The sequence below is a fragment of the Sinocyclocheilus grahami genome, unplaced genomic scaffold (assembly GCF_001515645.1).
Source record: "Sinocyclocheilus grahami isolate Dianchi unplaced genomic scaffold, SAMN03320097.WGS_v1.1 scaffold249.1, whole genome shotgun sequence".
Lineage (NCBI taxonomy): Eukaryota > Metazoa > Chordata > Actinopteri > Cypriniformes > Cyprinidae > Sinocyclocheilus > Sinocyclocheilus grahami.
In genome coordinates, this window is record NW_015505428.1 from 1,749,442 (window position 1) to 1,772,554 (window position 23,113).

Here is a 23,113-nt window from a genome sequence, read left to right on the forward strand (position 1 = left end):
CCCATACCTAAACTTACCAACTACCTTACTAACTATTAATAAGCATCTAATTAGGAGTTTACGGAGTTGCAGTTAATAGTTAGATAACAGTGAGAATTGGTCCCAAACTAAAGTATAGCCAGATCCAGCTGTGTGACTGAAGTGTGTGTGCAAATATTCTTAATACTTCATTGGCAGGACCTAGAATGTGTCTACACTGAAAGATGTTTCGTTCCAAGCGATGGAATGAGAGTAGCATGTAGTGAATCAATGTAGCATTCAGAAAGACACATTGCAAGAGCGCTGGATGCAGTCAGTATACCTGAAGTGGTGGTTTTTGAGGTAGTCTAGTACAGCAGGCCTGATGCGTGCCACTCCTCCTTGGCTGCGATTGCCTCTTCCCGTGATGACTGACAGCTGAGGCTGACACAAACCCTGACTCAATTCTACAAAAGACACAGCCATTAAAGACAACGCCAGACTCTGAAATCAAAACATTATCCATCACACCTGCACAACTGTGCTGCATACACTAGAAAAACTGTTCTTTTGTATGTTTGTGGTTCACATACCTAAATTTTTGTCGGTGAGAACCTGACTAAGATGATGAAGGGCCTCATCCACATGCAGTCCGTGGAGATCTAGAATATTCTGAGGCAGGAGTGAAGCATTCACTTGCTGGAATATCTGCATGGCTGCTCGGTGGTTCGCTTCACGCATCTTCTCCCCATGCGTGTGACCCTAAGCATACACAAAATTGTGCAAAGAAACTTTATAAGTAAGAGCTCTGATCCAAGAACAGCACTGCACTCGGCATGCATTTTTAAAAAGCACCTGCTAATAGATCTAGGAAATAATGCTCGACATGTAGGGATCCTGAAAGAGATGGAATTCATGCTTCGTGGAATGAGTAGTTCATTCAATAGAAAGTCTGAAAATCCCCAGAATGGTGCAGAAGAAACTAGGAATCTGGAGAAACAAGTAATTCTCCAGTTTATGAATGAGCAATTCCGGGATGTGAAATTGCAAAAATGATTTAGATTTCTACAGAGTGCAACAGTCAGTCAGGTTATGCAAATAAAAATGCCATTTCACATTGTCTGATTGTCCCATTCTACAACAATCAGACAATTGCGATATATATATATATATACACATACATACATAAAATATATATATATATATACACACACACACACACACACATATAGATATAAATATACATTTGTGGTCAAAATTTTACATACACTTTGCAGTATCTGCAAAATGTTAATTATTTTACCAAAATAAGAGGGATCATACCAAATGCATGTTATTTTTTATTTAGTACTGACCTGAATGAGATATTTCACATAAAATATGTTTACATATAGTCCACAAGAGAAAATAATAGTTGAATTTATAAAATTGACCCCGTTCAAATGTTTACATGCGCTTGATTCTTAACACTGTGTTTTGTTACAGCTGTTTGTTTTTTTGTTTTTTTTAATAATGAAGATGTGTACATTTTTCTTATTTTGCCTAAATATCATATTTTTTTCATTTCGTACTGTTCAGGACAAGGGACTCGTGAACAACTATCACAAAACAAACATCTTATCTTATTCAGGTCAGTACTAAATAAAAAATAACATGCATTTTGTATGATCCCTCTTATTTTGGTAAAATAATTAACATTTTGCAGATACTGCAAAGTGTATGTAAAACTTTGACCACAACTGTATATACACACACACACATATAGCCTCATATGTTGACTGGTTTGATTCATGGCTTATAACTCATACGATCTTTTTATTCCTCTTGTTAAGCCTCTCCTGAACCACAGACAACGTCAGAGGTGTCTTACCTGGGCTAACGCGCCATTACGCTGAGGAGCAGGTTCAGGAGCCACTACGTTTCTGACTGGCCCGTCATCCAACAGAGCATGCAAAAACTGTTCGCTCTGCTCCAGAGAGTAACTACACAAACACAAGCAGATGGTCAGGAGACATTTCCTTTCAGGTTATTTCTGCTTTCTTAGTTATTGTTTCTCGTCTTATTGTGCACAATTCCTCAGCACATCTTTTTCTAAAAACAAATGATAAAAAACAAATGTTTTTTTTTTAGGGACCAATTCTCACTATCAGCTAGCATGCATATTACTTGCATACTGACTGTGTATTAGTACTTATAAAGCCCATATGTGACCCTGGACCACAAAACCAATCTTAAGTGTCAATTTTTCGAAATTGAGATTTATACATCACATGAAAGCTGAACGAATAAGCTTTTCATTGATGTATGGTTTGTTATGATAGGACAATATTTGAAAATCTGGAATCTGAGGGTGCAAAAAAATCTAAATATTGAGAAAATCGTCTTTAAAGTTGTCCAAATGAAGTTCTTAGCAATGCATATTACTAATCAAAAATCAGTTTTGATATATTTATGGTAGGAAATTTACAAAATATCTTCATGGAACATGATCTTTACTTAATATCCTAATAATTTTTGGCATAAAAGAAAAATGTATCATTTTGACCCATACAATGTATTAGAATGTCCACCTTTTACAATCCAGTAGACAAAAATAAATAAATATTTTGCATTATTTTCAACTGAATATTCAGTTTCACATTATGATCATTACATGCATTGTGAAAGCATGTTGCCATCATTAAGTAGTCAATCTAAAGTGACTTCCAGCACAGTTATTACAGGCACAGGGTTAAAGGGACAGTTCACCCAAAAATGACATTTCTGTCATCATTTGCTCACCCTCACGTTGTTCCCAAACCTGTATGAGTTTCTTTCTTCCGTTGAGCACAAAAGAAGATATTTTGAAGAAAGTAACCAAACAGTTGATGGTAGCCACTGACTTCCATAGTATGGAAAAAAATACCATGGAAGTCAATGGCTACCGTCAACTGTTTGGTTACCAACATTATTCAAAATGAAAAAGAAAGAAACTCATACAAGTTTTGAACAACTTGAAAGTGAATAAATGATGACAGAATTTTGGGTGAACTGTCCCTTTAAGAATCAGGTTTTGCTTTCGACTGGGCTTTTCAATGGCCAGACAGCCAATTTGATCTGAACAAACATAAAACTATTGCTAATATCACTATGTATAATATACTCACTTGTGATCTCTGAAGATATCCCTGAGGAAATGTCGGTCTATGGTGGGGAACATGGAAAACAGCTGGTTCTCCTTCAACTTGGCTGCACCGTCTTTCTTATCCAGGTCCCTCAGACTTGACCTAGACTAAAACCCAAACGTAGTTCATTCTCACTACTTGCTTTCGCAGTTCTTGGCAGTGATTATGTGTTGTGTGTGCCCACGTGTGACCGTTACCTTCTCCATGCTGTCTTGCATCACCTGCTCTTCAATCATGATGTCCCTCAGTGAGACAGGAGCACGGGATGCACTCCAGTGATCCATAAAAGGAATTTCTTCACGCAAACCTAATTGGTCCCTCAGCCTGCTTTTGCTTCCCTGCGATTCATCCCAGTGGACAGGACCTTAATTACAATGGAGACACAAAGAGGGATAGAGCAGCAAAGACAAGACGCAGAGAAAAATTATTTCCAGTATGGAGCGGTTTTCACAAATTGGGTACACTTTGGTTTCTCATTACATTGCTATAGTGTGTCTTGTGCACTATATGTACTATACTATATGTACTGTATATACAAAGAGAGAGAGAGAGAGAGACCAGGCACCTCACTGAAAGTAAAATACTGATGTTTGAGGAGCAAAACATTGGACCATTAAAATTTCACCAGTGCTGAAGAGATGTGATTTCTCTCTTAATGCTTTATTGTTTCACTACTGGTTACATGGTGTATAGTGGATATAGAAAAGAACCCCCCCCCCACCTTTAAAATAATCAAATTTTGTTGCTTTGCAGCCTGAAATTAAGACACAGTTTTTGTTTTATCCAGCTGTATTTACTCAGTGCAACTTATAACATCCAAGTGAAAGATATAAGACCAACATGTCAGAAAAAAATAAAACAGAATCCGAGTTGGAAAAAGGATCACCCCCCTCCTAAAAATGACTTGTAAATTCAATCAGGTGCAGCTAATCACCTTCTCAATGGCACACAAAGCCATTTGACTTTCAACTGTGATCAGCTGTGCTCATTTTGATTAGCTCAGCATGAAAAGAGCTTTTACTGGAGCATTTGACAAAAAGTGGTCATTGTGTGCATGAGACAACAATATCACAGATTCTCCACAAATGTGGCTCGTATGGGAGGGTTGCAAGAAAAAAGGCACTCCTCAAGGAAGATTCAAGATTTTTTATTTGTCACATACATGATTATATAGAGAATATATGACCAGCAGTGAAATGCAAGTCAGGTCCTCTCCATGGACAGTGCAATTATTAAAGAATACAAACACAAGAAAATTATATATAAATATAGGTATGGAAAAAGTAAGATTAAAAAAATAAGAATAAAATAAACCTGTAGATATAAAATATACTGTAGACTTAATAAATATTAAGTATTAATAGGCCACATGCAGTCAGACTGAGCTTTGCCAAAACACACCTTGAAGATTCTGAGGCAGATGAGACCAAAACTGAATTATTTGGCCTCAACACCAAACGAAACAGTATGTCTGGTGGAAATCCAATACAGCTCAGCATCCAAACAACAGCATTCCTGCAGTAAAGCATGGAGGTGGTGATGTCCTGTTATGGGGAGTTGCTCTGCAGCAGGGACTGGAGCTCTTGTTAGGATAGAAGGAAAAATGGATGGGGCAAAATACCGTCAAATTCTTGAGGAAAATCTGCTGCTCTCTGCCAGAAAGTTGCCAATGGGAAGAAGTGGTAAACGTACTTGCATGGCCTCGTCAGAGTCCAGACTTAAACCCCACTGAAAATCTGTGGAATGACCTGAAGACTGCAGTCCACAAACACTCACCATCAGATTGAACTGAACTTGAGCAGTTCTGCAAAGAAGAGTGGGCAAATATTGCAAAGTCTATATGTGCAAAGTTAGTAGAGACAAATCCCAACAGACTTAAGTCTGTAATTAAAGCAAAAGGTGCTTCAACAAAATACTGACACAAGGGGCTGATCCTTTTTCCAACTCAGTAATAGTCCAAACTTTACTTTTTTTTCTGACATGTTGGTGTTATATCTTTCAGTTGGATGTTATACCCACTGTACATTAGTATTCTCTCTGTGTTTGTGTGTATTGAGAGAATAAGCGGTCTCACTCTCTTGCATTAGTTGATAGGACAGAGCTGCCTGTCTGTGCTTCTCCTGCCAAAGACAACAGACACCAGGTAAGTTTTACATCAATTCAGAATAAAAATAAATAAATAAAAAATGCTGGTTTTTTTTGCAAGTTAATATCCAAAAACTGTAAACATAATATCAAAATATCTCACTTGAATAGTTTCTTTCCATTTCTGGTGCAGCAGTTTGGCCAAGTTCAGGTCTATCTGCACTGCACAGTCATCTGATGAAAACGCACCTGCAATCATATGGATTTCAAAGAGATTTTACAACGATTTCATGAGCGTGAATGAGCACTGATGTGGTTACTAATTTCAAAGTAAGAGCTTTTCATATCACTGTATTAAAAACAAAACTGGAATCAGACTGAAAATAAATCTGTTAGACTACCTTTAAAGGGATAGTTCATCCAAAAAAATTCTGTCATTAATTACTCGCCCTCATGTCGTTTCAAACCCGTAAGACCTTCGTTCATCTTCGGAAACACAAATTAAGATATTTTTGATGGAATCTGAGAGCTGTCCGACTCTGCACAGACCGCAATACAACTGAAATGTTCCCAAGTCCAGAGACATAGCAAGGAGATCTGTAAAATAATCCATGTGACATCAGGGGTTCAACCGTAATTTTACGAAGCTACGAGAATATTTTTTGTGCACAAAAGAAAACAAAATAAAGACTTTATTCAACAATTTGTCTTCTCCCCGTCACCCTGTAGCGCCATTTTGGAGAATATCAGCTGGACGTAAACCGCGTATGCTGTTGTCAGCTGTGGCACACTTCGTAAAATTACGGTTGAACCCCTGATGTCACATGGATTATTTTACAGATCTCCTTGCTATGTCTCTGGACTTGGGAACATTTCAGTTGTATTGCTGTCTATGCAGAGTCGGACAGCTCTCAGATCCCATCAAAAATACCTTAATTTGTGTTCCGAAGATGAACGCGAAGGTCTTACGCGTTTGAAACGACATGAGGGTGAGTAATTAATGACAGAATTTTCCTTTTTGGGTGAACTATCCCTTTAAGCTGAAATGCTTTTAATGGGAACACAATAGTTTAGTGCAGTGGTTCTCAATTGGTCGTGTTGACAGTTCTGTTCTAATAGGATAATGGACAGCAAGGAAACAACAATGCTTAATGGAAAATTATAAAATTAAACTAACCACATAATCAAATAGTTACGACAGCAAAATAAACCGGTATCAACTTTTAAAAGAAGACAAAACACTTCCCAGTATCCGTTGTTGTTGTTGTTAAAGATTGTGGGTCCAATTAAACTTTACAGTATTTTGTAGCAAATTAATTTGTCATTTGGTAGAAGGAAGCGAAATTGGGGAAATTCCATTATGGGTAGGTCATGCAAAAACCATGAACGAAACTCCCCAAGGTTTGAAAAAAATATAGACCCACACTACATTAAAAACAATGTTATGGGTTTTGTATTGTTTTGGGTCGACACCATGTCACTGGAATGATTGACTGATTCACTGAATGATTTATACGGCATATTGATTAGATGTTTTATTACCTGGACTGACCCCAACAGGTCCAAAAAGCTCAGAGAGCTGCAATGCAAGTTCAGTCGGAAGTTTCAGCTCCAAGGTTTGAATATCCATTGAATTTGGCTCTCTTCCCCCCTGTCCGGCTCTCTTTCTCTCCCTTTCTCGTTCCTTCCTCTCCTCCTCCTCTTTGCGCTCCATTTCGTCAACCTGACACAGCAGTGACTGAGTTATGGCATTCACCTCGGTTCTTGTCTCCTCATCCTCCTTTTCTTCCTCTTCGCTCCCTTCCTTCAATGCTCCCTCAAGGCACTGAACAACGTTCTCACCTTGTGTCTCTAATGCCTCTTCCTGCCCTGGACCTGTTTTGTCTGGCTGTTCCTCATTAGCTGCTGTAACCTCCAGTTGTACTTTAGTGCCTTCTATCGCAAAGGAAGTTTTGGGCTCACATTTTTTCATTGTCATGCTCGCCTCATCAGATCCTTCAGCTTCGCTTTGTGAACTTAGACCTGGACTCCAATCATCATCAGCTTGGCTAACATCACTAAAGTTAGATTCCTGAAACTTGGGACTGATGCTACTTGCTGACCTGTTACTAGAGTCACTTTCTGAGCCCATCAAAGTTTCTGATGGTTTTATAGATAGTTCACATGACTCTTCCCCAGGAACCAAAGACCCCATGTCAACCTCGTCATCCTCATAATCTTCTTTAGACAGTCTTTCTCCAGAATCTAGTAACAAGTTAGTTGTCCACTCAATATCTTGATGGCACTTCTCATAAAGGTCCTCCAGATTATCCATGGAGACACGTCTGAAATGGTGGCTCAGAATCTCGAGGTTTTGCTTTTTAGAGTGAGATTCTCTAAAGTCGTTCTCTTCCACCTGAGAACCCTTCTCATGGACCACACAGTACGGCACTCCCCGCTGGCAGGCAGACTGCTCTTCATTTGTTTTTGGGGTGAAACGCAAAGAGTTTCCCTCCGAAACAAACACACCACTACTAGATAAGTTAGAGTCTAACTCAGAACATTTCTGCTGGTCAATTCTCCAAAGCAAGGCAAAGTCCTGAGGTTGTGTTTGGGTCGAGGCACAGGAACATAACACCACGGGCAATGAAGGTGGTTCTCCTGTAGGTGCGAGATCAGTGGGCTCATGCAAAATAGCTGGAGATTGTGAGCAAGGCGACAAAGGGCCTTGATTGGTGAAGGTAAGTGCCAGTTTACAAGATTTCCCCACTCTCCTGCTAAGCCCTCTCCGTCTCTCCAGACTGCTCTCTGAATCTACGACAACCTTCGAACACAGAGTTTCTTGGACATTTGGGCTCAATCTGCATTTCTCTTCTGACAACACACTGTCCTCCTGCTGAACCGCATCCTGTGTGCGCTTCTCAGCAGACACCGGAGTAGACCGCTCAGTTGGGTCTGCTCTCTGTTTCGATGGACTTGAATAATCCTTGCATGAGTCAGTGCACTCTGAGAACGTTCTCTCCAGCACACAGTCAGGGAGTTCAGGCCAAACCATAGTCTCCAGGTTCAAGTTACTCTCTTTTCCACCAAAGGAAGGGGAATGCAGAGTAGCCCGTTTACTTGGAGCTTGGAGAGAAGAGTTTACTCCACCTTGCAGTAGATCTACAAGTTTTTGAAATTCAACTGTATTCAGCTTCTCAGTATCAGAATGCTTGTCTTCATCAGCAGAAGTGTTATCTTTGTGTTCAACAACACTGGATTCCAAATCAGTGTTCTTAAGTGTGTTATTTCTTGAATTCTGACGTCTTCCTTGACGTTGACTTTGAGACTCCAGTGGCCAGTCCCCCACAAAATCCAACAGCTCTGGCCTCACACCTTTGTCTTCAGACTCAACTTCACATCCCTCCTCCTTATCTTGTCCTGAGGAATCAATCCTGGGGTCAAAGTTCACAGGTTGATCCACGGTACTAGTTCCTAGGACATTTCTGTCTTTTACTCTGTCCCTCCTCACACGCTGAGCAATGGACTCTGAAAACGCCACAGGCAGCTCCGGAAACGTTTCATGCGCTGAAGCTACAAATTCTTCAGTTGTCCAGCAACTCAAATTTCCCAATTCTTTTTCCGTGTCCGCAAGGCAGGCATCAAGCTCTAAGTCTAACCCTTCGGCATCGAGCAGATCAGACTGAGGTGTTCCAGACCCTTCAAGAATGTTCTCACGGAACAACATGGATTCCTTGGAACTGTGGGAGCTTATTTCACCTTCTTCCTCACCTGCAGATTTGGTACTGTAAGTCTGGCTAACAGAGGACACATCGGGCAGAGATGAGGAAAGGTTTGTGTTCAGTTTGCTCAACCCGGAGTCTCCAACAAGATCAGGATGGCTGAGGCCAGGGGGTAAAGATTGCCTGAAGGGAATAAGAGAAATACATTAAAAAATTGTATGGCTTCACACAATCAGTGTTTTCATAGTTACTAACACTCAAATTGTCCTGAACAACCATATTCTGCTGCTGTGTGAACATAGCTCATGTTTTTTATTTTATTTTGAAACACAACATAAATACTGTAAAGTATTTATAATGCATATACTCACTGGGGTTGCTCAGTCTCTGTTTGGGTCAAATCCAAAACACTTGGCACCGGTTCCGGTCTTTGTGAATTTATGATGCTCTGGACAGAGACAAATCGGTCATACCTTTCTAATATGCGTCGGATCTTCTCTTTTGATACTTGATGCCTTGTGCGCCTTCATAAAGAGGGCAAAACAGAAAGAGTTTATGGATTATGTTCGAAATGTGTAGTAAAGATAGTTAGTTCTAGTCTGAGGTTATGTTTAACATACTTCTCCAGCTCTCTGGGTTTAGTTTTCCACCAGGTATCTGGCTCACGAAACAGCACCCTATATCTGTGTTTCTGTGCCTACGAGAAGGAAAAAGAAGGCCTACAATCAGCACAATTAACTTTTGTGAATCTGTTTGTGTGCACACTGTCATGTATGGAATATTCTAAAGTTAAACCAATGAATAATATCTATAGCAATGTATAATTGTGTAGTATGATATACGTATTAAAATAAAATTCACAACTGATTTTTAACAATACAAACAAAATATGGACACTGTTTGATATGAAACATTAATAACTTGTTTCAAAATAACTTGCTTACCATAGTAACATATGGTTTCATCTCCCAACATTGCATATTGGTGTTGTCTATTATGATGGGTGACTGGCCTTTTCCGAAAGACTCTTTTGCTGAAATGTTGATCACCAAAAAGAAATTGCAGAAAGATTATATAAAGACTAAAGGTGAAGCGTGTATGTGCCATCAGCAGAATAGCGTAAATAATGTCTGTTTTCAAAACACTGTTGAAACTGTCGTCCAATTTGTAGTCCCTCACCAAACTCACACTACTGGTTGAGCCAATGTCTCTCAAACAATCAAGTGTGTGTTTACAGCGACATGAAATTGGAGAGTTTACAGTTTCATGGAAATGATCATCCAAATGGCTGACTTACAGTTGTTTCAGCATATTAAGCTGGTATAGGTAGTCAATTTTGAAAAAGATCTAACTGTGTAGTCAATGTGTAGTTAAAGGTGCAGTAAGTGATTGATATTTGACCAAAACAAACAATTTTACTATATTTTATTAGTACTATATTTCATCAAAACAAACCACTACCCAAAAGGATCACACCCCTATCCTGATAGCTCCGCCTCCAAATTCACAAACATACTATGCAGCACAGGCACCTCCCCCATTACGAGTGGACATGCCCCTTACTGGTGATTGGCTACACGTGTGTTTTGGTGCTCTGTCCGATCCACTTTCAACAGTGTTTATTAATAATCGCTTACTGCACTTTTTAATAATTTAACCAAGCGGCAACCTCCCGCACTCTCTCGTGAAGCCAACACGGAAGTGACTAAAACTGCAATTCATCGACTGGCCACTAGAGGCTGGCTCCAAAAGGGAGTCAGTCCCATAGACTCCCCATGTTAAAATGCGCAACTTTACAGCAGAAAAAAAAATGTTTACAGCCTGGTACAAAAAATTATTGTGGTCTATATAGCTAATTTTGCCCTTCATGACAACTGTGAGGGGGGTGAATTTTTTTTATAACTCATCCGTTTAAATTATATTATGCCTTAAATTTCTGCATAATTAAGGGCGTGGCCGGTTGAGTGACAGGTGGATTGCCGCTGCTGTCACCGGCGTCGAGCTAGGTGGGCGTGGTTTCAGCAACCAGCTCCCGCCTCTTTGCCCATTTTCGATTATCCGGGAGTGACGCGCGGCCAAGATGGCGACGGCTGGCTCCGCCCACTTTGAGCTTCAAAACCGCTCTTCAGAAACCTACGGGTGACGTCACGGACACTACGTCCATGTTTCTATACAGTCTATTAATTTAACACAAAGGGCAATAACTGCAATTAATTGTACACACCAGACATTTTGCTTTGGTTTGAGCTAAACAGGCCTATAATACTCACCTCTCTGGTGATTCCACTCGTGGGCCTCTCCTAGTAAATGGGGCTCAAAGTGGTACTCTCCATTTCGAGTAAAATAAGCATCAGTGCTTAAAACAACCCCTCCAGGGTTCTGCGCCAACATAGCACTGGACAACAGAGAGAGACAAAACGAAGACACTTTATCTATGAAGCTACCCTACAGCAGAGTGGTCAGTGTAATTCTGATCAGTCAGTTTAGTTATCTGCCAGTGTGCTTAATCTCAAAATCTAAATACGGCCAATGTACAGTATGTGCTGGTATTCACTACGGCATACTTTGATACTTATCATGCATTACTGCTTTGACAGTATGCATGCTAAAATTTTTATAAATGAACTAAGCTCCACAGGAGGTTCAAATATTTACGTAATGTTTATTTATTGTACTATTTCGAATTTCATTTGGTTTCCTAAATGTTCTTGTCAAAGGCCAATCTGATGTTTAAAAAAAGTAAACAGAGACCTCAATAAAAAAAAAAGCCTCAACTATCATCAAAATAAGAAAATTTGACACCACCACATGGCAAAATTCTTACCCATGAAGCGTACCTAAGGACAATCAATCTAAAATAATATTAAGGACTCAAGACTCAAAAAGTTAATATAACTTAGGAAAGCTATTTCCTGTACATAATAGAGTGTTGTATGTCATGAACTAAATTGTTCAATGAACATTATACGCTATGGTCTCTCTTCTTGTGCAATGTAAAATACCAAAAAAGAAAGGATTTCCTATGCTATTCCATCTCTTTTCAATACAATAACACACATCCCAGATTTTTGCATACTTGGCAAGGGTGGTTTTGCCTGATCCAGGAGCCCCTCGAAGTAACACCAACACCTGCCCTTCTAATTTGAGCCTGTTCCTGGAGGGCAGAGTCCATGACTTCGGTACAGTTGCAGAAGGTTTCAGAGGTGCTTGTCTGATAGGTCCATGAGCCAACCATTGAGCAGCAGGGATGGCATTAGAGCTCCATGGTGTGGAGTTAGGAATGACAGGTGTAATGAAGGCAGGCCTCACAGCGCGGGGATGAAACTCAGCAGCCTGAGTGTTCCAGAACATGGCAGGTGTGCTGAGAGCTTCTTGATGCTGCTTTGACATTGTGTGGTTACGGAGTTGATCAGGTCTACGGTACACCTGAAATGCTGAGGGTCTTGGTCCAGTAGAGCTGGCCTCCAGTGTTAGGTGACTGAAGTCAACAGATAAGGTTTTGGTCTCTGGGATATGAGCCCCACCAAAACTTAATTCATTCACCGGTGAACTACCACCACGGGCCTCACTGAGCCCGGGATCAGAGTAAGAGGCCTGCTCTGGTAAAGTCTGAGGAGCTGGAAGCTGAGTCTGGGATGTAAGAGGCAGCGAGGACAGAGGGAACGATTGAGAAGGAGGGGGCAGAGAAGACAGAGGTATGGAGGACATGGTTTGAGTCTGCTGTGCCGTCAACGTTTGAAGTTCCTGATCTATGAGAGCATCAAACTCTTCTGTAAGGAGTGTTTCAGAAGGATTGAGCTCCGGTTGTGATGCAGGCTGGTTTGAAAAGGCGAAGCTCTGCGCTGCCTGAGTGATGTTCGCTCCCAGGAGAGCGGCAGCCTGCTCAAACCCTGAGACCGGAGGAGGGGGTGGGGCTGTGCCCTCAGCAGCGTCTGACAGCTCCAAAAGAGAATCCATTGCATTGTCCACTAATGCAGAGAGATGAACAAGAAAACATTAAAAATTAAAAAAATTAATTTAATTTTCTTTTTTTTTAAATGTGTGCAGTATTTAAGGACATTGTGAAATATTATTACCATTTAAATAATAAAAATAAATTCTACTTAAATATATTTTACATTTATTCTTGTGATGGCAAAGCTGAATTTTCAGCAGTCATTGCTCTTTAGTGTCACATGAACACTAAAGAGCAATGCTCAAGAAACATGTCTAATTATCAATGTTGAGAACAGTGTTTGTTGCTGCTTATTTCTGTAGAAACATTCAACTTTTCAAAAGTTTGGAAGGAGTAAGATTTAAAATACATAAATAAAATAATGAATACTTTCAGGAAGGATGCATTCAATTGATCAAAGGTGATAGTAAAGGCAATGATAATGTTACAAAATATTCCAATGATGTTGTTTTTAAGCTTTTAATTAATCAAATAATCCTGAAACATTTACATTTATTTAAAATAGTAAGCAGCAAAAACTATACAATAAAAGCCATTTTTAATAATTGATCACCATATCAGCATGATTTCTGAAGACTGAAATAATGGCTTCTAAAACTTCAGCATAGCCAATACAAGATCCAATTAAACTGTAAATTAGATTGCAATAGAAAACAGTTATTTTAGATTGCAATAATATTTCACAGTATTACTGTTTGTGCTGTATTCCTGATCAAATAAATGCAGCCGTGGTGAGCCTGAGACATGCATTTCATAAAACAATGAACATAAAAAACTTAATTATCCTAGCCTTTTAGTGCATGTCATTTTTCATTTTAAGATTGTAATCATATCATACGTTGTGACAATGTCAACTCCCACGATTTCTCAAGTTTAAAATTAATATAATAACACACTGGAAAAAAATAACTTGTAGGATTTACTTGATAAACAAAATTTTACTGCTACTGCTCTGTACAGTCTACTTACTATTGAGCTTAACATTCATAAAGAAATTAAGTAAATATTACTGAATTATATTTAATTTCACATATAGAATTAAGTCAAATCTACTTACCCAAGTTAAGTAAATTTAACAAAGAAAATAAGAAACTTTAGCTTGGCCAGTAAAAGTTTGCGTAATTTTTACTTTAGTCAAAGCTTACTTGGCAATACTTTGATTTTACTCAATATAGCACCTAATTAAGCCATGCTTTTAAAGGTCCCATGACATGCTGCTTTTTGGATGCTTTTATATAGGCCTAAGTGGTCCCTAGTACTGTATCTGAAGTCTCTTTCCCGAAATTCAGCATTGGTGCAGAATTTGAGCCACTACGAGCCAGTCCCACAATGAGCTTTCCTTAGGACGTGCCATTTCTGTGTCTGTAGCTTTAAATGCTAATGAGGAGGAGAGAGGCGGGGCAACTGCCATGCTTCGCTCGTTTGCAAGCCATGATGTCTCTCGAGGAAAAAAATATATTGCGCTCGCCTCGCACGGTAGTAGCTCATTTTCTCATGGGCGGGCCAAATTCTCTGGGCGGGCAAAGCAGAGAAAGGGGAGGTAACCTTTCCCCGTATGACGACATAAAGGGAAGATTCCAGATTGGGCCATCTGAGCTTTCATTTTCTCAAAGGCGGAGCAGGATACCCAGGGCTCGGTTTACACCTATCGCCATTTCTAGCCACTGGGGGACCGTAGGCAGGCTAGGGGAACTCATATTAATGTTAAAAAACCTCATAAAGTGACATTTTCATGCCATGGGACCTTTAAAGTGTATGTTACTCAGAAACATCTAAGTAACTAATACAATAGATATCATGTAGACACCATATCTACATAATTAGTAAAGCGGCACTCATCCGAGACTTCAGTATGGTACACAATACACAGTGACAGGTTCATTTTTGAGTATGAATGTGTCATTTTGAGTAGAAATGAACTCAAGATGTAACAAAATCGTAAGTTGCTAAACCTAACAATAAAAGCAATGATAAAACAGTGTAAATACAGCTGGAAAAAAGCTAAAAAAATAAATAAAAACATTAATTATTCATGCCCCAGTGCATGATGGGAACATCAGAAAAGTTGAATAGGTTTTACAGGAGTTATGATATTTAAGCTTTACCTTCTACAAGCTTAAAATGAGTACTAATATAAAATTTTCTTTTTTTAATTCTTTTAGAATTACTTTTGTTTTTCTGTAGTATTTACTTCACCACAGAATCATTTTGACCAGTGTAATTTAAAGGTGACATATCATGAAAATCTGACTTTTCCAGGTTGTAAGTGCTATAATCTGGTCCCCGGTGCATCTACCGACCAAAGAAACGTGAAAAAGATTAACCCAGTAACTTTGTTTTGGTAAGCCTTTTTCTGCAAGCGTCTGAGAAAACGAGCGCCTCCCCTAGTGACGTGGCAAAGGGATCTCATTATAATATTACCGCCCCTTAATCTGTAAGTTTACACCCACGGCGCCGTCATTTTGATTTAAAAGCTGTTTACCTTCACAGCCATAACCCACTGTTCTTTTGTAACTCGTGTGTTTTTAAGGAAAACTTGTGTGTGAATGAGAACTTAGTTTAGTACTTGCATGCTGCGAGAGCCGCTTTCTGTGCGTGTGCGCTCAGAAAACCGTATATCGGAAGTTTAAACTAATATGGTTTAAAGCGCATGATTTATGCTATAATCTGGTCCCCGGTGCATCTACCGACCAAAGAAACGTGAAAAAGATTAACCCAGTAACTTTGTTTTGGTAAGCCTTTTTCTGCAAGCGTCTGAGAAAACGAGCGCCTCCCCTAGTGACGTGGCAAAGGGATCTCATTATAATATTACCGCCCCTTAATCTGTAAGTTTACACCCACGGCGCCGTCATTTTGATTTAGAAGCTGTTTACCTTCACAGACATAACCGACTGTTCTTTTGTAACTCGTGTGTTTTTAAAGAAAACTTGTGTGTGAATGAGAACTTAGTTTAGTACTTGCATGCTGCGAGAGCCGCTTTCTGTGCGTGTGCGCTCAGAAAACCGTATATCGGAAGTTTAAACTAATATGGTTTAAAGCGCATGATTTCAGCGCGACAAACATGATAATCAGAACCAAAACAGATGCTTTTAGCAGGTCTGAGCTGCTCTATTCTGGAAAAGGGGGCGGGGAGCAGCAGCTCATTTGCATTTAAAGAGACAGGCACAAAAAACAGCGTGTTTCTGCTCCCCCTCAAAATAGGCATTTTTAAAAATGATATAATAAATGATCTGTGGGGTATTTTGAGCTGAAACTTCACAGACACATTCTGGGGACACCGGAGATGTATATTACATATTGTAAAAAGGGGCATAATAAGTCTCCTTTAAATAGAAAATATAATAACATCAAGTAACTGCATAAAAGCTTTTAGTACATGTAGCTGGTTTAGGATGGCCATTAGGAGATCCAAGCATCTCTGACCACCAGCAATAAACCTGCTACTAGTTGGTCAACCAGGTAAAGGATGGAAAGCTGGCTTTGGAACGTGATAAGAAACCATATGCATGTTCCAAAACAATAACAGGTTATTATAAATACCTTCCTGTAAATGATTGACACATGCTAAAATCACAGCCAGCCTCCTACCTTTAAAATCTGCCTCTGAAAGCACCATGTAAATGACATCGGGGTCCAGATGTGAAAACATCTCCTGCATGCTCTGGACGATTTCGTCTCGGCTTTGTGGTTCCAGCTGAACGCTCCTGAACTGCGTGGATCCGAAGCGGTCATCTGAGGAGTCCAGCCGGGCCACAGAGGAGCCACTCGCCCCGTGTGCTCCACTTTCGAAAATATAATAACATCAAGTAACTGCATAAAAGCTTTTGGTACATGTAGCTGGTTTAGGATGGCCATTAGGAGATCCAAGCATCTCTGACCACCAGCAATAAACCTGCTACTAGTTGGTCAACCAGGTAAAGGATGGAATGCTGGCTTTGGAACGTGATAAGAAACCATATGCATGTTCCAAAATACCTTCCTGTAAATGATTGACACATGCAAAATCACAGCCAGCCTCCTACCTTTAAAATCTGCCTCTGAAAGCACCATGTAAATGACATCGGGGTCCAGATGTGAAAACATCTCCTGCATGCTCTGGACGATTTCGTCTCGGCTTTGTGGTTCCAGCTGAACGCTCCTGAACTGCGTGGATCCGAAGCGGTCATCTGAGGAGTCCAGCCGGGCCACAGAGGAGCCACTCGCCCCGTGTGCTCCACTTTCGGAGCCGCTGCCGTATTCAGCCGCTCGGGAGGGGCTCAGTCCGTTTTTCCTTTTCTTTGGCATTCTGCTGTGACACACCGACCACAAACCCACTGTTTACAAGTTTTACCACAAGAAGGAAAGTACAAGAAACACCAGAAGAACAACAACTTCTTCTTCGTTTAGTGTTTATTGGCGGTTCACAACCTAATGTGCACTACCGCCACCTACTGGACTGGAGTATCAGGATATTTGCTTACAATACAATACAAGTTTATTTGTATAGCACATTTAAAAACAACTGGTGTTGACCATAGTTCTTTACAAGGCTAAAAGAAACATTACACAAAGCATTCAAGCACTAGAGAAACAATAAAAGTAAGATAAAAATAAATAAAAGCCTAAAAGAATATAAAATAGTGGAGAAAGGCTAGAATCAAAAGATATTAATGCCAATATGAGTCAAGGGATATTGAAAGCCATGGAAAAAAAGGTAAGTTTTCAAGGCGGATTTAAAAGTTGCAAATCAAAATCCTTCAGAAATATCAAATGCGCGGTCACCCCTATTAAACAAAAGACTTTCAAATGTCGAGTGTCATGCAGGGAATATCAAGTTTACACTTTTTAACTGTAAATTATACATTGATTTGTTATTTGTACTTCTAAAAACTGTAAAGTTAACAGCATTTTACTGTAAAATTACATGAAATGTCTGGTTAGGTATTTTACAGTTTTTCCCTGTATATAGTACGGGAACTTACTGTTAACCTATTAACAGTTTTTTTCCCGTAGCGTTTTTACGAAATTTTACAGTTAAAATTACACTTATTTTTTACAGTTGTAGGTGTTATAATTGCACAATTCCTAACCCCACCCCAGACCTCACTAATTTTCAAACGGCCATGCTTTCACACAAAGGCAAACCAAATGTAGAGGCGTGTCTTCTCTAACATTTACGGTAAATTATGTTTGGTGCCGTTGCTTTTCCATCCTGTATGGTAATGTTTCTCCCTCCATCGGTGCGCTGCAGTACCGTCTTTCGGCCAGAGGGGCCGCTGCGCCTCCACTTTCCGCGCGAGGACGTTCACACAGCCCGGAATGAAAGAGACGGAGCTTTGTGTCCGAAACTACAAAAAAACACCCGAACCCGACTCATGAATTAAAACGACTTGTCTGTGAGGTAATGACCGGGGAATGGTTAATAGGCGGTTGTGAGGCGACTGGGGTCGCTCGACGGAGTTTAATTCACACGGTTTGTGTGGGATGATCAAGTTGGTGATCGCCGTTTACCTCGCTGAGTGAACTTATACAGAGAAAACAAGTAAACAATTCAGATTTCTTACCGTCTAAAGTTAGGATAACGGGCGGTGTGGAGTGAGATATGTGGAATAAATGCTTTTTGGGTATCAGGAAGCGGCGGGGTGTGATTTTAATAAGTAAATGTGAGTGTTGGCTGGATGTTTGTTGAATAGTTTGAGGCCTGTAGTTAGCTGACGGCTAGGCCGTTAGCCTCTCAAAGAGCTCTTTTACTCCCTGAGGTGCTTTTAAACGATGTTTTATTATCCAAGTATTACGATTATGTCAGAACGTGCATACTATGTGGAGCCCCCTGTCAGGGTGGTTTTGAATGCATAGATAGCAGTGCGTTTTGGAGTAAAAGCGCGGGTCTCGTTAGCACTCAGGCTAGTAAGCTTCGTGATTTTATTCGGGGTTTTCCCGCAAAATATCGTCTATGAGGTTTCCAGGTCATTCCACGGTTTTAAGGGGGTTAGCTACACGCCCAGAGACCTGGAGACTGGCGCGCATAATGTGTTTTTTAGTGTTTTTGTAGCCGTGTGGTGGGCTCGTGTGTTGAAGTTCAGTGTTGTCGCCTATAGAGGCCAGTAGAGGACCGTCTGTCTGTCTGAAGAAGGAAGATGATGGAGTTCCCGCAGCAGCCTCAGCAGCAAAGACCGGCGGGGGACGCAAAGATCATCTACCCGCTGGGTGTCAAAGAGATCACTGACAAAATCAGCAACGATGAAGTCGTCAAACGACTCAAGGTGAGAGCTAGAGTCGTGACAAATGCAAACACGTTACTGAAACTAATATATTGAGCTGTTTGATACATTGAAATGTTACCAATTAAGAGTCCATATTGTAAAACACTAGCACATGCTTAAACTGCTGATCTAAGTATTATTTATGTCAGTGATTCTCAACTGGTTTGGCCATGGTACCCACATTTTCCCATTGTCATCAAGCCGCGACCCACTTTTTTAGGATATATATTAGGGCTGTGCAATATATCGAAATTATCGCAATATGCATATCGCTACAGCTTGCAATATTTGGGGCCAAGAACAAAAGACACAGAGAAAATCACTCAGTGCTCTTACCTAAATAACTTTTGTAGCTTAAGTAAGAAGCAGTGCATATTGAATTCATAGAGTAAATGCTAAAATGACATTTTTATGTAATGCTAGAGTAAAACACATACCGTTCACTTTCAGAAGTTGTTGTAGGGGGTGCTTTCTTCTCACAAAAAGTGAAAGATGTATGCTAGTTATATTAGAATCAGAATGAGCTTTATTCACCACTTAAGTGTGCGCAAACGCAAGGAATTTGTTGTGGTTTTACAGGAACTCTTGGTACATACATACATGCATACAAAAAAACATATATATATATATGACACAAGATAGTTATAGAAGTTCACAGAACTAACTCAGCAACAGCTGAGTAAAACTGTTTCATCTGAGCATGTGGCACTTTAAGCATTATCATATCGCATATCGCATTTTTCGTCAATATCGCACAGCCCTAATATATATATACACTGACTGACCAAAGGTTTGGGATCAGTAAGATTTTTATTACTCTTATGTCTCTTATGCTCGTCAAGGCTGCATTTATTTGAGCCAAAATACAGAAAAAAATGTAAAAAATTGTGAAATATTATTACAATTTAAAATAACAGTGTTCCATTTTAATATACTGTACTTTAAAATATAATTTTTTGCTGCGATCAAAGCTGTATTTTCAGCATCATTCCTCCAGTCTTCAGTGTCACATGATCTTCAGAAATCAGTATAATATGCTGATTTATCATCAATGTTGAAGAAACATTTTTTGGAACCTGTGAAACCTTTTTCAGGATTCTCTGATGAATAGAAAATGTTACAAAGAACAGCGTTTATTTAAAATATAAATCTTTTCTAACAATATAAGTCTTTACTGTCACTTTTTTGTTAATTTAACACATCCTTGCTGAATAAAAGTATTAATTTCTTTTTAAAAAAAAATAGAAAGAGATAATATCTGCTGACCCCAAACTTTTGAACGGTAGTGTGTGTTGTTACTGATTATAACGGGAGTTAGGGCTGGGGATCGATTCAGATGTCTCGATTCAGTGAATATAGTTTTAATACAAATGCTATTAATATTTCTAAAAACATTTACAGTAAACATCAGTTTACAAATGGTGAATTAATACAAATAAATTAAGCCACATGCCTGTATTTTAAACCTATACTTTTTTTTGTATGTGTCCTTTAAAAAAAATTATAATCATAGGGTCATCAGATGAAGGCATAAAACATTAATTTAATTTAACCTAATCAAATGAAAATTAAACCCTTTTATTTTTTGGCAAACAAAGTGCTGCACAACAGAGGTTTACTGTTAAAATTAAAAAGAAAACAGATGTGATTATTCCTTTAAAAATAAAGATGTATTCATATTTATTAGCAGTAGTAGCATTGAGTCTTCAGACTGCTAAGTAGTCATATATTCTGACAGTAGAATGTTAAACTAAACTTTTATTTTGACGGGTTGCCGTGAAGAACTTGCAGCTGCTGTGTGTGTGATATGACGGCAGTTTTCTCAAATGAAACGGTAAATGCTAATGAAGTGACTCTCAGAGCAGTTGGAGATGACATTCGTGTTCATATCATCATATAGTGAGACGGCAGAAGCTGAAAACACCGCGAGCGTCATCCGCGCTTTAGTATGTGTGTAGTAAACAAAACAGTGCACCGCACCATCCACCATTCATTCATTCACTGCGGAAATCATGGCGCCTCATGCGTGATATCAGATGCTTCCGCAGATTTATAGTATTACTATAGCACTTCACCTGAGCATCACGAATCACGCGTATGGCCAAGATAAGCTGTTGTAACATCGCGCAAGGTAAATAAGGGTGACATCTAGTGGAGAAGACTAATGATAAGAGTTGTTTTTTGTGAATAATAAACTCCCGCTAGACTGAAGTCAGTGATGTTCTTTGAGAATGTAAATTTTCTTTATTCGTTTTCTGTAGCTGCTGTTTGAATAACTGAGGAAATGTAAGCATTTATAATTAGTTACTTACAATGTTTCTGTTAAATTGTTAAAAAGCTTAGAAATATGATAGAGCATATGGTTTCAATAAGGTTACCATTAGATCCAGGGTTTTTCATTCTTGGCATTCATCCAGAAAATTGGAATATTAAAAAGGATAATCAAGTATTGATAGATATGTGCATTTTACATGGCAAAAGGCTCATTGCCATTTATTGGAAAAAGACAGAAAGGCCTACCATAACTCATTGGTTAAGAGAAATATCTTCATGCATTGCAATGGAAAAGATAACCTATATGCTTAAGGGTAAACAAGCTAAATTAAAAAAAATATGGAGTCCATTTTTATTATTTATTGAATGTAGGGTTATTAACAATATAATAGAGGATCAAAATTCTTGATTGGGTATTTAAATATATTTAAATGTGCATTATATTAACCCCTTACAACGGCGGTTGTTATTGGTTGCAATGGATTATTAAATCTAACTTCCAAAGTACAGACTGTATTAACCCTTTGTTGGTTTTGTGCTTTACACTTTTTATGTAATATGAGTCCCTGGTGTTTGATTGTTTGTTTTGTTTTCTTTTCTGTACATAGTAAGTATTGTTACAGACACGGTATGTACATGTGTCAGTCTTGTGTTTCAAGAAAATGTAATAAAAATAATATTACAAAATTGTTAAAAATCAAATTCAGTCATATTAAAAATATTTTGACATGACATCCATAAGCTACTTGACTAAAAAGATATAATGTGTAGTTAATAGATCGCACTAACATTAGGCTGCTTTTAGCCTTACACTGGAGTTTGTTTACTCTCCGGCTATGAATCTATGTAAATAAATTAGCATGATGATATTGTGTATCGGCGATCTCACAGGCTATGACTGGAGCGTATTGCCCAACACTAATAACTAGTAGTAAAGAGGAAGACACGATCTGTTCACGTGCGATCCAAGCTGTCGCTTGAGCTGAGGCAGATACAGCGATCTGTCCTGCCACGTTAAAGAGCATCAAAATGACGTTTATTATTTGAATTTCATTATAAAATTGACAGTGTGAGAAAGATTGGACTTTAGTGACATTTTTTTTCACGCATCAACTGAAAACAGCATTGACTAAAATATCTTTGTTTATAAATATGAATCACACTTTAAAGAAAATGTATTTAAAATGAGAAATTGAGGAGCACTAGTTAAACCCCACTGTTTCAGTCCATTATTTTTATTTTTTTTTTAAGCAAGGACTAAAATAAAGCAATTTAAGATGCGTTATTATCAGTTCTGGAAAGCAAAAATTGTGATGCTAAGTCAATCATCCCCCCCCCACCATTAATAATTACTATGGTGTAGGTGCTCAGAGTCATGTAGTTAACTTGGGGATGGAGCTGAGAAATGCAACAGGTCTGCTGTAAGGATGTTGAAGGAGGCTGTTTTAAAGTCGGTATGAAATCAAAATTCACCCTGTTTATTTTCTCTTGTGAATTATTCATCCATGCATTTATTTATTGTTATTTGCGAGTGGGCCCTTGAATGTGCAAGGCTTTTGGTGTGAGGCACTTACACTTATTTTAGCTGTTGTGGTGCAAGATGTTGCACATGGGTATTTATTATTATTTTAATCTGTTATTGTAATCCTAAACACACTGGTGTGTAGTACAAATAGCTTTCCCAAAGTCTGCTTAAAAAAAAACTTTACTGGCTGGGGAAATCAGGTAGGCATG

The 23,113-nt window shown here is 39.0% G+C and overlaps 3 protein-coding genes across 4 annotated transcripts in view; 1 reads left to right on the top strand and 2 right to left on the bottom strand.

Moving 5' to 3' along the window:
- LOC107598270 (NEDD4-binding protein 2-like) overlaps positions 1-934 on the bottom strand; it is a 2,517-nt gene extending 1,583 nt beyond the window's left edge. Inside the window, exons 1-2 of the mRNA XM_016289563.1 lie at positions 552-934; positions 302-425 (exon numbers count right to left, since the gene is read on the bottom strand). Of these exons, the coding sequence (XP_016145049.1) occupies positions 302-425; positions 552-699 (272 nt within the window). The 5' untranslated portion in view covers positions 700-934. The remainder of the gene's footprint in view (positions 1-301; positions 426-551) is intronic.
- Positions 1-17,241, bottom strand: part of LOC107598268 (NEDD4-binding protein 2-like) — a 30,115-nt gene extending 12,874 nt beyond the window's left edge. The window contains exons 1-12 of one of the 2 annotated variants that reach the window (XM_016289561.1): positions 16,886-17,241; positions 11,985-12,876; positions 11,179-11,303; positions 9,853-9,941; positions 9,529-9,605; positions 9,280-9,432; positions 6,750-9,091; positions 5,371-5,456; positions 5,197-5,242; positions 3,320-3,486; positions 3,105-3,229; positions 1,886-1,940 (exon numbers count right to left, since the gene is read on the bottom strand). In XM_016289561.1, the coding sequence (XP_016145047.1) occupies positions 1,886-1,940; positions 3,105-3,229; positions 3,320-3,486; positions 5,197-5,242; positions 5,371-5,456; positions 6,750-9,091; positions 9,280-9,432; positions 9,529-9,605; positions 9,853-9,941; positions 11,179-11,303; positions 11,985-12,876; positions 16,886-17,147 (4,419 nt within the window). In that variant the 5' untranslated portion in view covers positions 17,148-17,241. Of the gene's footprint in view, positions 1-1,885; positions 1,941-3,104; positions 3,230-3,319; positions 3,487-5,196; positions 5,243-5,370; positions 5,457-6,749; positions 9,092-9,279; positions 9,433-9,528; positions 9,606-9,852; positions 9,942-11,178; positions 11,304-11,984; positions 12,877-16,885 lie in introns of those variants that run through there. The other variant, XM_016289560.1, reaches the window with a different exon arrangement.
- Positions 17,242-18,105: 864 nt separating this feature from the next.
- Positions 18,106-23,113, top strand: part of LOC107598301 (sister chromatid cohesion protein PDS5 homolog A-like) — a 30,187-nt gene continuing 25,179 nt past the window's right edge. Inside the window, exons 1-2 of the mRNA XM_016289596.1 lie at positions 18,106-18,243; positions 18,941-19,105. Of these exons, the coding sequence (XP_016145082.1) occupies positions 18,980-19,105 (126 nt within the window). The 5' untranslated portion in view covers positions 18,106-18,243; positions 18,941-18,979. The remainder of the gene's footprint in view (positions 18,244-18,940; positions 19,106-23,113) is intronic.